Source organism: Anser anser (genome assembly GCF_964211835.1).
Source record: "Anser anser genome assembly, chromosome: 1".
NCBI classification, from domain to species: domain Eukaryota; kingdom Metazoa; phylum Chordata; class Aves; order Anseriformes; family Anatidae; genus Anser; species Anser anser.
This window is the reverse complement of record NC_139720.1, coordinates 180,987,269-181,003,756: the sequence shown is the minus strand read 5'-3', so window position 1 is coordinate 181,003,756 and position 16,488 is coordinate 180,987,269. Positions and strand designations below refer to the sequence as shown.

The 16,488-nt window shown below is 38.6% G+C and overlaps 1 protein-coding gene across 11 annotated transcripts in view; it reads left to right on the top strand.

The window, feature by feature from the left end:
• The window catches only part of ENOX1 (ecto-NOX disulfide-thiol exchanger 1), a 365,091-nt gene that overhangs the window by 247,194 nt on the left and 101,409 nt on the right, over window positions 1-16,488 (top strand). For all 11 annotated transcript variants that reach the window (XM_083811361.1, XM_083811360.1, XM_083811368.1 and 8 more), the window contains one exon: window positions 14,843-15,016. In XM_083811361.1, the coding sequence (XP_083667487.1) occupies window positions 14,843-15,016 (174 nt within the window). The remainder of the gene's footprint in view (window positions 1-14,842; window positions 15,017-16,488) is intronic.

The following is a 16,488-nucleotide window of genomic DNA, read 5'->3' as shown; positions in this document are numbered from 1 at the left end:
AAAATAGATCTATTTTTCAGAGTGAGGGAATATCATGTTATTCAAAGGCATAATTTGCCTCAGTTTTGGGGTAAAGCTTAAAGAGAACGGCAAATCTTAATGCTCCAATGCAAAGGCTGAAAAATGGCATCCTCCTTCCAAAGACTGAGGGGCTACAACTGCTGAAACAGAGCACCAAATTTTTAAGCATGAAATTAAAAAACAAAATAATAATAATAACTTTCTGTGGCTCCATTTGTGCTGCAGTTGAATCGTTTGGACTAAAATTTACCAGAGGATTTCAGCCTCAGGCAGGTATTCGGTGTGTAAAATTACAGTACAAACTGTTAATGATTGGCAAAAACTAAAAGCGTCTGACAACCAGGGTGTTGTAATAGGAAGTGTCAGACAATTTTAATAATAGATGACCTTAGCAACACTGCCTCCTGTTTTATGGTTTCGAATGCTTTTGTTGTGCAAGGTCTGTTATGTGTTTGTGTGTACGCTTTTGTGCGTATTTACTTAGTTAGTTATTTATGTTTTAATTCTGGGAAAGTCTTGCTTCAGTTAAGTTCTAGGTAACATACAGTTCCATGGGAGTAATTGCTTGATGCAGTTAAGAAGTGCTTCCTCCTACCTGTTCTTCATTTACAGCCTCATTATTAAATTCACTAAATGTCTCCCTGTTTTGTGTTATGGAGCAGAGCCCACGGAACCTGTCCATCTACCCCCTCTGTAAAATTCATGAGCTTTGTAATGCTCCTACCTAACTGCCTCTTCTCCTGTGAGCAATCTGTGGGTTTTTCAGTGGTGTTTCCTATGAGTTTGCTTCATAATGTTCCTGATGATACCCATTGTCCTATTTTTGCTGGGCTTTTAGTTTGCTTGGGGAGGATGGGATGATTAATTTTGAACATGGTAAGTCAGGTGAGAAAGTGGTTTCTCTAAGAGGTCTGCAGTATCTTTTCCCATACTTTTTCTCCTTTGTCCCTTATCCAAGCTAACATATAACAATCGGGACATTTGTGTTAGAGTTACTTTCTCGGGTTGGAAAAAGTTGTGAAAAATATGTTTAAAATAATACTACCATGTATTCTTGAACTTAGAACCAACACTATTCCAATATTCAGCCTAGAACATATTTTAGTGGCTGAGTTACAAACCTCAGAAAAAAATAATTTATTTTAAAATTGCTGACAGAACCCTAGATTTGTAATGTGCATGGTGAGGCAAAAGAAGCATCTTAATGTGTATAACATCTTCTAGCCCATAAATGTTACAAAGCAATGCATTTTTCTTAAAAGCGGGAGAAAGAATTATTATAATTTCATACAAAGTATGTCTGATATCATTTGGCTTTATCTTTGATTTACAAAAAACGGATACTTCTTAAAATAATGAATGTCTGTTCTGTTCTTGGTGTTTATAAACCTGCGTCTTTCTTTAAAGCATCATCAAAGAGAGTCACATTTAAAGTGTTCTGATAATAAATTGCAAATAGCAAAAAGGCTAATTTCATTTCTGAATGGTGGGGTTGGTTCTGTGTGTGAGTGTGTGTGAAATTGCCTTGCCTTTAGTTCACTGCTCTGAAATATTAGCAGAAGAGTCCTTGGTGCAGGCTGCCAGAAATTACAGCTGAAATTCTCTAGCAGCAGGAATTTTAAGTTACAAGTTTTGCACACAATCACTAATATAATCTAAATTAAAATGTATTATGCACAAGTGCTACAAAGCCTGGATTCTTCCTTAATCGGAATACAAGTTGAACTAATTTTGTGCACACAGTGTCTCACTCTGCTTCCTAAAGTACGCTGTTCATTTATAAAGACTTCCAATTTCTTTTCAAACAAGATCTTTCCTCTGTTAAACTGGATAATGAAATATGACATTGTAAGAATGTTGTCAAGATTGCTGCTTTCGAAGGAAAAATATGCCCCTTTTTTTTCCCATGCTGAAAGACAGCCAAGAGCAATTCCTGTGTTTGGAGGTAGAGAAATGCAAGTGTTCTTGGAGAGATTCCCTTTGACTCCTGTAAGCATTTCTCATCTTTTTAGTCCCCCTTTTTTTTTTTGGTGAAAAAATGGTGAGAGGGATTTTTTTGTTTGTTAGAAAATAAAATCTATGTCTTAATAAACTCCTTGACAAGACACGAGAGCTTTATACAAATGTTCTAGGGGGGTTGGTGGTGGTTTTTTTTTCTGTTTATTTTTATTTATTATTATTATCATTATTATTATTATTGATATTATTATTTCAGCTGATTTGGAAGTTGTTGTTTTTTTATCCACCTTATTTTCACTTCTTCAGCTGAAGACTTGAGGCAGTGCTGTGTCTGGGCTAGCTAATGGGTGACCAGAGAGCCCCAGCTGTTTGATATTTGGCACGGTGTTCTCCACATGCTCAGCACTGGTTTATTATTAGTTGAGGATTGTGTTTCCCCTTGCTGTGAGAGACAGGAGAGTTGGAAGGAGTCACTGGGGGCTGAATGCATTAACCTAGTTCTGTGCAATGCCCTGCACAGCTCCCGGAGTAGCTTGAAAGAACCTCAGGATGTTTTAACCCATCTCAGCTGGCTGCCCCTGGGCTATTGGCCAAAATCAAGGATTATTAGTTTGCACCGTTCCATTGATAATGGCTCCCACGCTGAGGCCCTGGGGAAGGAGGCCTGCAGAGCAGCTGGCTACTCTGGCATCTCTAGCTGCTGATGACCTTCCTTGTACTATAGAGATGCCCAGATGGTAGGGAGAAGGGTTTTCTGCTCTGTGGGAGATGCAAAGGGAGAGGAGATGAGCTGAGAAAGCTAGTCATAATGTTATAATTATTGCACTTGTTCTGGAAAACTTTATGGTGGTGACCCAGATGTCAAAGGATGCAGAAATGTCTGTCTAAGTCTGCTGAAAATGGAAATAACAACTTCCAGACATATGGGCTATACTTATTTACCTTAGCCTGACGCACACTCTCCTGACACTGTTTTAATGTCAAACCTCTCTTCTAAATTGGTCAATGGAATAATTACGGTACTCAGACAGCATATTGAAGAAAGGGAATTGTTTTATTGTGAAGTTAGAGGTATCCCATTTGGGACTTCTCTGCTCACCATGAAGAGTACTCCAGTTACCACCGTTTCTGCCTGTTTGACTATTTAGTCTGGCTGCCTAAAATAGGCACTTCAGAGAGCTGAGAGGGTCCTCGTGCTTGTGTTGTCAAGATCTAAAAACAATTGGATTTGTAGATGTAGAGGAATTAAAACATATCATTGTGAATGGCAACAACTGCATCACAAATTTTTCAAATCCTGAGAAGTTTGGGAAGGGGAAAGGTAGTTAAAGGAAGCCTTAGCCAGCGAAGAGATGTTCCAAAAACATCATTCTAAATACCTGTAGCTCAAGCAGAGTATTACAGTCATGAATTTACTAGCTTCAGATCAAGAAAATCTTCCACTAATGTGGAAACTTATGTTTATTTAATGTTTTCCATCTATTTGTTTTTGAGATTGAGAATACAGGTCAAATCACAGATTTACCAATGGAAAGTTTAAAACAAAAACAATCTCCTTTTTAGTAAGCAACTTACTCCATTTTTCTCTAGAACATTTCATTGCCCTGCCTTCTGGCAGGTGTCTAACAAAAAAAAAAAAAAAAGAAAAAAAAGAAAAAAGAGGGTGTTGCAGATAGTCCAAAGCCCAAAGCCAAAGGTGTTGCAGGTTGTCCAAAGCTGAAGAGATATTTGCCTGAGCCAAAGTGCTGGGGATCCTCAATAACATGCTCTTTTTTTTTTTCTTTTTTCCGTTCTTCTTCTTTTGAATGTAGGAGGAATCAAACATTGGGTGGTACTTTCCATTCTCTGTTCATACAACTTTCATCCTATACTCCTCAATGCAAAAGGCCTCTTCTTTAAGTCATTTACTGTACTGATTTTACCTCCTTTGTCATCTGTATCTATGTGCAAGCTCTCTCACCACCAGAGCTCACTCTCTTCCTCTCCACATGGCTACCCAGTCCTCAAACAACATCTGCCTGAGACCCCTGTGAACTGACAAGTCCTTCTGTTTTGGATGGAGATACACTGCCCATGGACTGAGCTTGCCATTAGATAAGATATCTGCTTCTGTAAAGCAGCTTAATGTTTTCTCATGGTCCCGAAGATCTGTAGTAACACAACATTTGCAATGAGAGCTAAGCATGTAGGAATGATTTTAATTTGCTGAGGTGCAAGATAGCTTCTAAAGCCAAAATCTAACAAAATAGCTTTGTCATAGTGCATTGCAGGTTAATTAAGGCAGCTAGTTTTATAGATACTCAGGAGCATTACTTGCTGCTATCAACTCTGACTTCTTTTTAAATCATGTTTTATGTTGCATAGTATTTCTCAAGATAGGATTCTTGGTTAATTCTTAACCAATAAACAGTTTATTAATTCACCAAAAGTACCACTTCATTACTTACTTAACAGTTAGTTAATCAAATTCAAATCCAACAGGTATTCTGCCCCTGCACAGAGCATTTAAATTTTGTCCTACAAGTTGCTGCCATAAACTGCATGGAGATCAAACAGTTCTAGTAGAGGAAAATTCAAAATATCAGGATTTATTACTGCATTAATCTTTATTATGACTAGTAATCCTCCTTCCAGTATGCCGTGGGTTAAAGATACAACAGTGTTAGAAATTTGGACCCTATTATTTGAAGAATTTAACATGAAAGAAACTAAGGAAATAGTACCAGGAGCAATCATTTAACATTACAGTTTAAGTCTCTTTTATGCCTCTTTGCTCAGGCTTTTAAAGGAGAAGCATGCACGTAGGATAACCTGCTTAAAAGTTTGAAATATTGTCACTAAAGATTTTCCAGCTGATTTCTCAGGACAACTTCCTGTCATTTCCAGTAATGACACCAAGAGAAATACATCCCAAGCAATAAAGCTCATTGGTATTTTTATCCATGCCTTGATAACACTGAAGGACATACAGAATTTCCTGTGGTTTAAGAAGTCCCTGGGCTGCAGAATATTGAGAGCTTGGAGACACAGAAGTTTTAACTTCAGGACTGTCCTGTTCTTGTATCAAGTAAAATTAGGGATTTGCTTTTAGAGACAGATTTGTGGACTAAGAGGATCCTTCACTCTGGCAGAGCACAGTTTTTCTCGCATTTCTATGAGACCTTGTAAGAACTTGCTTGTGCAGGTGATAGGTGTTTCTGGACTGTACAGCTTCTTTCCAGTTTCAGCAAAGCTTTTGTTATTCCTGTGACCCTGGGAATGTAAGCGTTTATATGCATTTCACAGATCCAGGAATCCACACGGTAACTCCAGTTTAATAGATAGAACTTGTTTCACGATTCATGAGAAAAATTAGTCCTTCTGTTTTCAGTTGGGGTATGTCCAATGATATGTCTGAATTTCATTTCTTCCCCATTTTCTTTGAGGTCACATGATATCTAGAAGATGGTATTTTACCCTTTTTTTAAACGTTGCAGGCTTTTTATGTTTCATCTGTTACAAGGGCTATATTTCAGTATTAGCCTAGCTCAGGAATTCATTCTTTTTTCTATTTGTCCAATTTCTTTTCAATATTCATTTACATTAGTTGCTTATATCTTCTAATAATCTTTTTCCTTCTCGTGCTATCCAAATGCTTCCCAAACTTCTGTAATACAGTGCTTTCCTAAATAACAAATAAATAAAAACCCATTAACTGTTCCTGGGCCATATAATCATGTTTTATTTATTTCTCTTCTCATCTTCTAGAGCTTTGAGGGGAAAAGTAATGTCATTTTGAAGGAACATGACAAAGTTTGACCTTACAAGAAGAGGTTCATTGAGCAATCAGATATAGAACAACTTTGAGTGGAGGGAGCTTAGAGAGCCTACTTCCTTTGCCTAAAGCTAGCCTTACTTACCTCCTTGATGAGGCCAAAACTGGAAAAATGGAATGAAAAGGTGCAGACCTAGAGAAGGTAACCCCAAGCAGCATATAGTGAGCACACAAAGACATTTGGAAGTCAAGAAATACAGCTGCACGTACTTTACATCATAAAAGCACTATACTCTATTGCATCTTGCATATTAGCCAGCCACTTATTTTAACAATCCGTCTTTGGAGCTATTAACTGGAGATCAGGTAGCAGTGTACAGAATTTGCAGTTTTGCTATTCTCTCCGCAGTGAACTTGTGACTGACTTCATAATAGAAAGTGATTTATTATTGAGGAGATGGAAGAAGCCCATTGTTCCTACTGCACAGAGTGGTTCTTAAGCAACGGCGACTTTGGGAAGGTCATAATTCTGGACATTATGAATTGCTATAAAGTCATAAATCCTTCAAGATTCTAACACTGGTCAAAGTAGCATGTGGATAGAGCACACACTCATACCACACATGTTCCAGGTGATACTGCTGTTTGTTCATCTTTCCCTCTCCTTCACCTCCTTCTCTACATTTCTTTTGATTATTGTCTTTATCTTTTCCTGTCTTTCCTGTTTTTCTCCTCCTTTTCCCCTTTTTGTTTTCACCCCCACAAGTTTCCACTACAATGACAATGGGGTTTTATACATGGAAGAGCAGCTGATTGTGGATGGAGGCTAAGATTAGTCAATTTTTTTTCTGGCTCTAGCTTCTTACGTACACAGCTGTCAGCTGTGAAGAACTGACAAACTGTCATCAGACTCCCTCAACATGAAGTCCTGAGTTTTCCGTCTTATTCTTAGGCTTGTCTGTCAGGTACATCTTTGCAGAGCTGCTCTAAGGGGAAACTAAATAGTTTCACCATTGGCAGATAGTGTCCACGGCCTCTTTGAGGTCAGAATGGCACTGATGGCAACATATAAGCAAAAAGAGCAATAGAAATAGCATTACAGTGACGTGAAAGATTTTTTTACACAACAGTGATGAAATTGTATCTTAGGAGGAGAGTGGCATCTATTGTGGCAATATTTTGTTGTATTATTATTATTTGCTATTCTCACCTATTATTTGCATTGCATTAGATGCTCTAAGCAAGACTGGGGTCCTGTTGTGCCAAGCACTGCAGCAATAAAGGATGAAGCAAGAGTGATTCACCCCATTATTTGCTTGTAAAAAGAGAAGGTGGTTTTCTTTAATTTACTCTTTGTCATGTATATTGCTCTAAATATAGTGTTTGTTGTGTGATTTTGTGGGCAGGGATCAAGAGGAGGCCAAATTTTCTTTCTTTTTTTTTTTTTTTTAGTGTTTTCAGCTACAGCATAGCCAGCTCTGAGGAGCAGCATCTAAAGTTTCTGGATTGTCTGCTGTAAACTAATCCTCTCTACAGACAGAGAGCTTCCTGCAAAAAAAAAGCAAAAGTGCAATGTTGCAGCCCTAAAGCATTGTCAGTGATATATGTCTCACAGAAGTAATTTTCAAGTGGCAAGTGTTTTGATGATGCTATGAGGGCTTTGTTTATGGAGTGGGTCTGGCAGAAACTGTAGAGTTCATGTAAATTATTGCTTGGTTGATTATTAATGAGAAACATTCATCTCAATTCCCCTACACCCCCCAAATTTTTGCCAAAATGCCCTTAGAGACTTGCCTTTGCTACAACCCAGGCTCTGTTTCACAGAATGTAGAGCTCTTGCTGAAAGGTATTAGCATGGATTCCATGGCCAAATGAGACAGATGAAAGTCAAGGAGATGATTTTCTGCCCCTCCCATCCCATCCTCCAAATACACATACACAGGCGTGCACAACACACACACACAGACATTGCCTATATGTGCCTTACTTCTGTTCCTACAGGATTCCTTTGCCTACATGTTGCTGCATCAATTGGGTTCATGCAGAACTTATTTAAGGGCACCTGCTCATTTCTTTGATATTTAGTTCTTCAAAAATTTAGGGCTAGGTGAGCACCTACAAAGGCATCTCTGCCCTTGCAGTTAACCTTCTCAATTTTTTTAAAGGGGTCCACAAGCAGAGGTACCATATCCATATTCCTTTGTACCAGCCTTACAGAGACAAAGGTCACATGCCAAGCAGATGGCAAAATATAAAAGCAGAAATAAAATCTGTAATCTTGTGGGTAAGGTGAATAAGGAACAGCTATTTATGATTTCTCGGGATGAAAGAAGTGGAAGGAACACAGAACTGTCAAATGCTTTGTTTAAGCAAAGCGGAGGGAGTGTGTTTCCCCACTCAGTTACTACCATAATACCAGGACACTAAAAGCCAGGGATATAAACAGGTTCCAATGGATTAAAAATATAAATAGGTGTATAGTAGAATTTTGTGAAAAGGGATAAATCAGATCATGCAGGGTAGGTGCCTGTTGGAAAAGATTGTTCAGTTGTCATCTCTAGCATTGGAAATAAGAAAACACTCAATGTATGGGAGTTGAAAATAGCTTGCTCTTTTCCTGCCTATTTCTTATTGATTTCTGGGTGTCTGCAACTGGTCACAGTCCTTTATCTGAGGCAGAACAATAGTGGTAATGCTGGTCAAATGGAAGAGTTGTCAGACTTCTTTCACTCTTTTTTTTTTTTTTTTAATTGAAATATCTCTGGACAATCCAGAATCTGTATTAGATATAGGACGTCTAGAAGTTTAGTGATGTCCAAACTGAACAAGAAAATGTACTGGAAGATCTTGGACTTGGTGGTCTTGAAGGTCTTTTCCAGCCTAGATGATTCTATGCTGGTGCTGCATTCGAAGGTCTCACTCTCTGGGGCTGATCGTGGCACTCCAAAGCTGGGATCCTCCATCAGGATCAACACCTGATTAAATTGGGACACCTCCTTGGGACATCAGAAACCTTGTGCCTACAGTCACCCCCCACATTTTTATTTATTTATTTATTTATTTTTGCAGTGAGGGAAGCTTGTTACATTGAGAAAAGCCCTATAATACTGACCGAATAGTTACATCCATCAAAAGCTTTCAGAAGCCCAGAAGATGGAAAGGTTTGAATGACCAGGGAAGACAGTAATATCTGCATATCTAGATTGCAGATGAATAGCTATTCTTAACTGCTAATAAAGAAAAAAGAGTCACATAAGGATAAAGACACTGGCAGACTGTAGAGTTTTGAAGAATTTTAGATAGAAACACAAGAACTTTTTAGAATAACAATGTTTTTCTTATTCTGATAAGACTCTTCTTTTTAGGAAAAAAAGCGACTCTTTCTTTGCTACTGCCAAGTAATATATAATCTCACTGATATATTGTTTTGTTTTGTTTTAAGACAGGGAAAAACAGTATTAGATTTGCACTTTTTCAGGAAAACTTAAAGCTTTTAGAAATCAACTCTATGTTCAGTCTCAAAATACTCAGCAGTTGTGTTCCTGAAGTACATGATCAAATCTCTAGGCTCCAGAAGCTTTTCTTTTTTCCCCACAGAAACCAAAGTGTAACAAACATCTCACTACATTTATTACCAGCTGCTGCCTGGACTGTCCTAATCCTTGCACTGCGTGTTGTCAGGCAACTCCATTCCTGGAACCAGATCTTTTTTTATTTTTATTTTTTATCTTTTGACACCAGCAAAAAAGTAGACTGCTTTTTCTAAGGTACAAAATTATCATTCCCAAGCCGTGGAGACCCTTTCATTGTTTGTTATTTTGGTTTATTGTTGTGCATTTGCATCATTTTCTTCACCAGTGTGTTAGACCAACATGTCTGAACACTGCAGCCACTGTTGGGCTGCTGGTGTCCCAGGTGGAAACCTTCTGTGCATGTGTGTACAGGCATACAACCAAATCCGTGTTTGCACATGTGGGTGTTCTTATGCATCCAACAGAAACACAGCTTGGCAGCTACCATAAAACACCACAGAAACAATTGGCAGTGGCAGGCAAAACAAATGACACATCCTGATGCAAACACTGAGAATCATATAGGGGATTACACCCCTCAAAAATAATATTGAGCAGATAAATAACTTGTGGTAGGGGCTGGCAGAAGTGGGATGGGAACTTTACATTGGTGATGGAGTGCAATCCCCGAAAGCACAGTGGGTAGGAGTACGCATCCCTGTTATTTGTGCAAAGCAATAATGTGGTAAAAACAGAAGGTGATTCAGACAGCAACTGTTGCCAAAGAAGGAAAGGATGATGGTTTTCCAAGATCTTGTGGCTATTTTTATGGATGACAGACTTGCTTTACCCTTCCAAAATGCAGACTAATTAAAGGAGTTGGTTTACGCTATGTACTGCATTATAAAATAGTTATCCTTAAAGGGATTTTATTGTTCTTCTCCTTTTTCCAGACCCAAAATTTTCATGTGAAAGGCTTTTTCCTTCCTATATTCTTCTTGAAGGAAAAGAAGTTTTAAAAACCACACTGAGTATTCAAGCAGATTTTTCTTTTTGCCTCTCTGCCAATTCTATATATTTGTTCTTCAGAAGTTTTCATTGCTCTCCACTATACCAATTTCTTACTATGCATTAACCCTTGTTTTGCTAAATTTAGGCAGAACATGGACTTGAAAATATTAACGTTCAATACTTTTACATTCTTGTAATATGTGAATGTGACTATTCAGTCCTTAATGCACAATATTCACAGGAGCTCTAACTTGAACTTTTCCATTCTTAAAGTGCTTCATCATCTCTGATTGCTTTCCATTTTAATTATTTAATTTAGTAATTATTTATTAACATTTTTTCAAATATAAACTTTCTATCTTCTGCCAAGTTAGTTTTTATAATTCCAAGAGATCAGAAACCTTTAACTGTCTGCATAAACTTCTGTATATAGACCTTTAAAAGATAATACTATGATCGCTGAAAGCACAAAAATACTACTTTTAGAGTATTCAGATATGTGGTATATACATTTTGTGCATATATCTGTGTTTATTGTATCACAATTATGTCCACAATATTTTAATAATCATATATCTAAATGCATCTGACAACAAAACCTACATTGGCAGGGTTGTTTTATGTTGGATTTCATTGTTGTTGTTTTGTTTTATTTTGTTTTGTTTTGTTTTGTAATCCTACATAACTCTATCAGTATCCTTGTTTCTGAAGAACAACAAACTTACCAGTAAGTTCAACAGGAGATGTCTCCAGCTCTAACTCTGGTATCCTGGTCCTGATCCAAATGGGCATTATGCCAGGACATGAAGCAGACTGCTGTGGCAGCACTGATTGATGATCGTCTCCTGTCCCTAGACAAGAGCTATATATCCAACTTCTATTAATGCACCACTCTGCAGCATTAATATAGTTAAACTTGGGATTTTTCTGGATCCTCTCAGAGATGTGGCAAATTTATTGTCTTTCCTTTCCAGTGACTTTATCAGTTCCTTTTTTTTCTGCACCTCAGAGTCCAGACCAGTACTTCCTTTGGATGTATCATCCATAGACTATCTCTATGGTGTGTCAGCAATATACAGGTGGGGCATGCATCAACTTCTCTGTAGATGCAAGCACCAACAATCTCTTCAAGGGGCCTGAACAAGGTCTTCCATGTTCAGAAATCCAGCTGAATTTTCCATCACTGCAATGCACAGTAATATCTTTTACAGGATAGCTCTACAAATGGTACTCATACATTCGGTCAGTGCTTGTGTGTTGTATGAAAGCATTTCATTCTCAGTGTAGCACATTGGGGAAATGAAACAATTAAGACCACAAAGAAAGTGAATGTGGTCCTGGTTGAAAGCTGTCCATGTCATCAGTAGTCTTCCTATTGACCTTAGGCATTTTTGGATTAGTGCCCATAAATATGGAGTTAGATTTCAAGAACTATTGACTCAGTCCTTTTCAATATAACTCAGAACAGTCGTATTCTGGAAGCAAGGAGTCCCAGTGCACCTAGAAGGACATATCAGGAGTGTTGGCTTCTTGCAGTCTGTACGTGCCCTTGTAGATTGATCTCCATGGAAGAAATTGATGACAAAGCCATGTACTTATTTAACACAAGCACAGTTACTTATGAAGTCACATTTCTTTGAAAATGGCAGGAATTAGTGGGAAATATAAATATTTATTTATTTTTTCTGCTGCAATCCCAAATCATCATGCAATCCAAAAGCACTCTTTCTCAGATCCCTTCTGAGGCCATGGTAGCTGCATTTGTGGACACAAGTTTCCATGGTGTAGTCTCCCTTAGTTGTGTTTTTCTTTGTATATGTACCACTGTCAATGGACTATTCAAAAAAACCGTATCTTTTGAAACCAACCATCTTTGCTTTGGGTAATAGCAAGTAGTTTGCTGTTGTTTCAGTTCTCTGTTCTTGTATAGAAGTTGAAACATCAGTACATCTAGTAACTGTCCTACAGAGAGAACAGCAATGGTTAAATGCAGCTGGTAACATTCACCAGCTAAGGATGTTTCTTCTTGGCTTTCACATGGGACGTGAAAGATGCATAAGAACAGGGAGAACCTGACCTTCTCTACGTCCTCTTTTATGATCCACTCCACGTGCTCCATCCTTGTCTCAGAATGCTGTGGGTCTACTATGAATATTCAATTTAATGTGAAATTTCAAATCTGGCTAGAATTGTAGCTGATCCTACATCTGTCCAGAGAGGTGGTCAAGATGCCTTCCTTGGCTTCTCTCCAGTCCCAGTTCTCCCTGATGCTAAGAGAGGATCGGTATGACACAGTGCATGGAGAGCTATTGTGGTGTTCCACGTGTCATGCCATGGAGCTCTGCAGGCCACCTTAGCTGGGAGTGGTAATTATGGACTTCCACCTGCATCAGGAGAGTGCTGCACAGGGTGGCCTACTGGGACTGTCAGAAGTCTGGCTTGTGAAAAACAAGATCAAGCAAATTACAGAATCACAGAATTGTAGGGGTTGGAAGGGACCTCAAGAGCTCATCAGGTCCAGACCCCCTGCCAAAGCAGGTTCCCTAGGGCAAATTGCACAGGTAGCCATCCAGACGGGTCTTGAATATCTCCAGAAAAGGAGACTCCACAACCTCCCTGGGCAGCCTGTTCCAGTTCTCCGTCATCCTCACTGTGAAGAAGAAATTAGAACAGCCTAAGGACTTCTTCGAATTGTATAGTTCCCTTTCACCTCTGACATTGTCTTGGCATTCACTAACCATGAATATTTAATATGGTCACCACTGCATCTTGTGGAATAAATGACAGACTCTGAGTTTCAAAGCTTAATCTGAAAAGCAATGCATACACATCAATATTGCAAAAAGCGTAACACCCAGAGAAAATCCTTTTTCATAAGCCCACTTATTAAAAAAAAAGTAATGTAATATCATGAGTTTTCATTAATACTAGTCTTCAATAAGCCTAAAGCAAATCCTCGCTCGCTGTGCACTTGCCATGCTTGTTGTACAGAACTACCTGAAAGTGATGAAGGCTCACAGTCAGTGCATGGAGAGCAGGGAGTGTGCGGCTGAGACAGATATGAGTTCTATTAGAGTAGAGGATCTCAGTCTGCAGCTGTCTTTCCCAGAGAAGGTGGTTATGGACATTTCACAGAAATAACAATGCTGATTTTCAGCCCCTACAGAGTGCTTTACACCTGCAAAGTGCTATAAATGTTTGAGTTAATCCTCACCAGTAATTGAGTATGATTGTATTTGTTTTGCAAACACAGAAATTAAGATATGGAAACGTCAGCAGGCTGACCCAGGGCCACATAGCTTTTCAGCAGCAGATTTTGGATGAAGAAACAGACCTCTCTGGTCATATTTGGTTGACTGTGCTGCCTTGTAGCAAAATGTATCTCAAATTTCCTAAACATTTAAAAAAAAATCTTAGAGAAGGAGTCATTTCTGTCTTTGCTACTTTAAAACAAACAAGCTCCCAAGCTACCAAACCCCGTGTTTACATGTATCATTAAATACTTTCCAGTTGCTAGCCAGAAAACTCAGCAGAAAACCTGTAGAACACCAAAGTAACTATCTTCTTTTAAATAATTGATGATGCCAAATAGCAGCAGTGTTATGCCAACAAAGAGAATGGTCTCTTAAAATATTTTATTCATTATGCCTCAAGAAACCCAAAGCCTTGTTTTTAAGAAAAGCAAATTTCAGAAGTTGGCTCTCCGCTCATCTAAAACATCTGCTTATTACACATCTTTGTGTTAATGTACTGGTGTTCCCCTGTAAATCTTTCAGCTTTAAATAGTATGTATGGAAGTCTTGGCAAGGAGATCAGGAAGGAGAAAGAGTAATATTTGCCAAATATGCATTGTACTTGATGGGGCTGTGGTGGTGCATTTTAGTGATATGTCTGTTGAAGAGAATCTACTAATTCAATTAAATAACAGGACAAGAAGGACTTACTCCAAGGTTCAGAAAGACCCCATCCTATGCTGCTGAAACATTATGTTCCAGGATAAAAAGGTTAGGAGTCTTGGCTAACTGCACTCATATAAAACAGCCAAAAATGGTGTTTGTAAATCAAGGTCACTTATGTCAGAAAGCTACATTGTGATAAATCTGTCTGACAATTAGGTGGAGAGGGTGTATCGATGTTAAATGATATTCTTTGTACATTCTGGTTAGAAGGCAATGGAAACACCACAGTAGCATTAAGAAACAGAAAATTGCATTCCAGATAACAACAGATATTCATGGTGCATGATTTTACACTTTAATGTGCTGTATTTTGCTCAGTCGTTAATATTTTAAATTATGTAACATTCCCTTCTTTATGCATAGTTTAATTCTTTTCATTGGAATGGATCACTGAAAATGGACCCTCCCCTTCCCTATCCTTCTCCCTTTTTCCCCTTCCACCTCCCTCTCCTCCTCCCACTTTCCCTCCCTTTTCCCTTTTTCCCTTTTCTCTTTTCCCTTCTCCCATTTTTAACAGTGATGCTTAAAAAAAAAAAAAAAGCCTAAAGCAAAACTGTCTGTGCAAGAAAATAGTAACAAGTAGTTTCAAGATTTAAAAGCCAGGATTTTATGTTATATATTTACAGATTCAATCTGTGTACCAGGCTTTGATCCAAGCCTTAGCATGATGACTGGAATCACTCCGATCAACCCAATGATACCAGGCATGGGGTTAGTACCACCACCACCACCAACAGATGTGCCTGTAGTCAAAGAAATAATTCACTGCAAAAGCTGCACGCTCTTCCCTCCAAACCCAAGTAAGTGGGTCTAATGAAAGAATGTTATTTTCCTAAATTTATTACCTGAGATGTTTTTATCTAATAAAAACTATGGTTTTAAAATAAATTGTAGGCAAGTCTAATGTTTCCTTATAAGTTCTGCTCTGTGTGTAAATCATAGTGGAGTATCAGAGCATGCTTATTCATCTCTGCAAGGTCACGTAAAAACTTACGCAGCTTGTACAAAAAATAAAATGAATTACTTAAAGCTAACAGAAACTGAAAATCTACACTACTCATAGTAGAAATCTGTCTTTCCCTTACATCAGTGTCACAAAGCATAGCCCCGTGCAAACCAGCAGTGGCTGAAGCTGCTGCGTGTTGTTGGTCACTCATTGACCTGTTCGCACTGATCTAGCCTCATGTAGGCTGTACACAGGTGTCTGATGGTGAAAGCATTGCTGTGGAGAACCATCTCTGGGGATGTCCTTCAGAGAGGTTCAAGTCAGAAGTGACTCCTGAGTCCTGCAGATTTCTCCAAGCCATGCCAGTTTTGGAGAGGCAGCGTGCAGATGAGTTGCTTCTCCTCTTTGGGGACCAGGCTTTCTTCTGCCCCTTCTGGGGACTTCATGCAAATGGAAAACTTCCCACTGAGCCACTACCGTCAGGACAAAGCACAGAGCCTAATTTTGAGTGTGTTAGCCCCAGGAATCTGGTTTCATAGCCATCAGACCAGCTGCTTGCAGCATCACTATGAAGACAAAAGAGAAATTTAAGCAAATAGCCTGGTGCTGTTGATTTGCAGTGTACCCAGATCATGGTTTAATCAACCTGACTGTGTGTGTGAATATATATATGGATATTTTAAGGTTGTAACCCCCTTTAGTGTGCTAAAAGGCCAAAAAACTAATTCATATCAATCAGAGATTCCTGCTCAGAGAATTACTGTTAGAGGAATGCTCTAGCAATCTGCATATAAACAAGGTGAAATGTTATGACAGAGCATATTTTTCATACAGCCCTCAAAAATTTAACAGTTTTCTGATTTGTGTGTATACATATATATATATATGTATATACATAAAAATAAAATTTCTAGCCACTCCATCTCACAAGCACTTGTAAACAGTGAGTTTATCCTTCCTGCATGCTGGCGTCCACTCCATTATCTGGCACAAAGACAGAACAGATAACCGGCAGAGTGCTTTCATCATGTTGTCACTTCATCGTGTTTCCCGCTTTGTTTTTCTGTTTGCTGTGCTTCTGTGTTCTGACAAAGAAAATAAATTATGCTAAGACCAGGGAAGGGCGTCCAGTCCTGGCTTCCCAAACTATATGCAGCATGGGTTCATTTTCAGGGGGCTTAAACTGGCATAAACTGGTGAGTGTGGAGAGTGCTGGGTATGAGCCAGAGATGATGAAGGTACAGAAGTTTGCCTGCTTTGAAACAGAGTATTTTCTATTTTTGTGTATTTTCTAACAGGAGACTGTGCAGGGAAAAGAAAGATCCT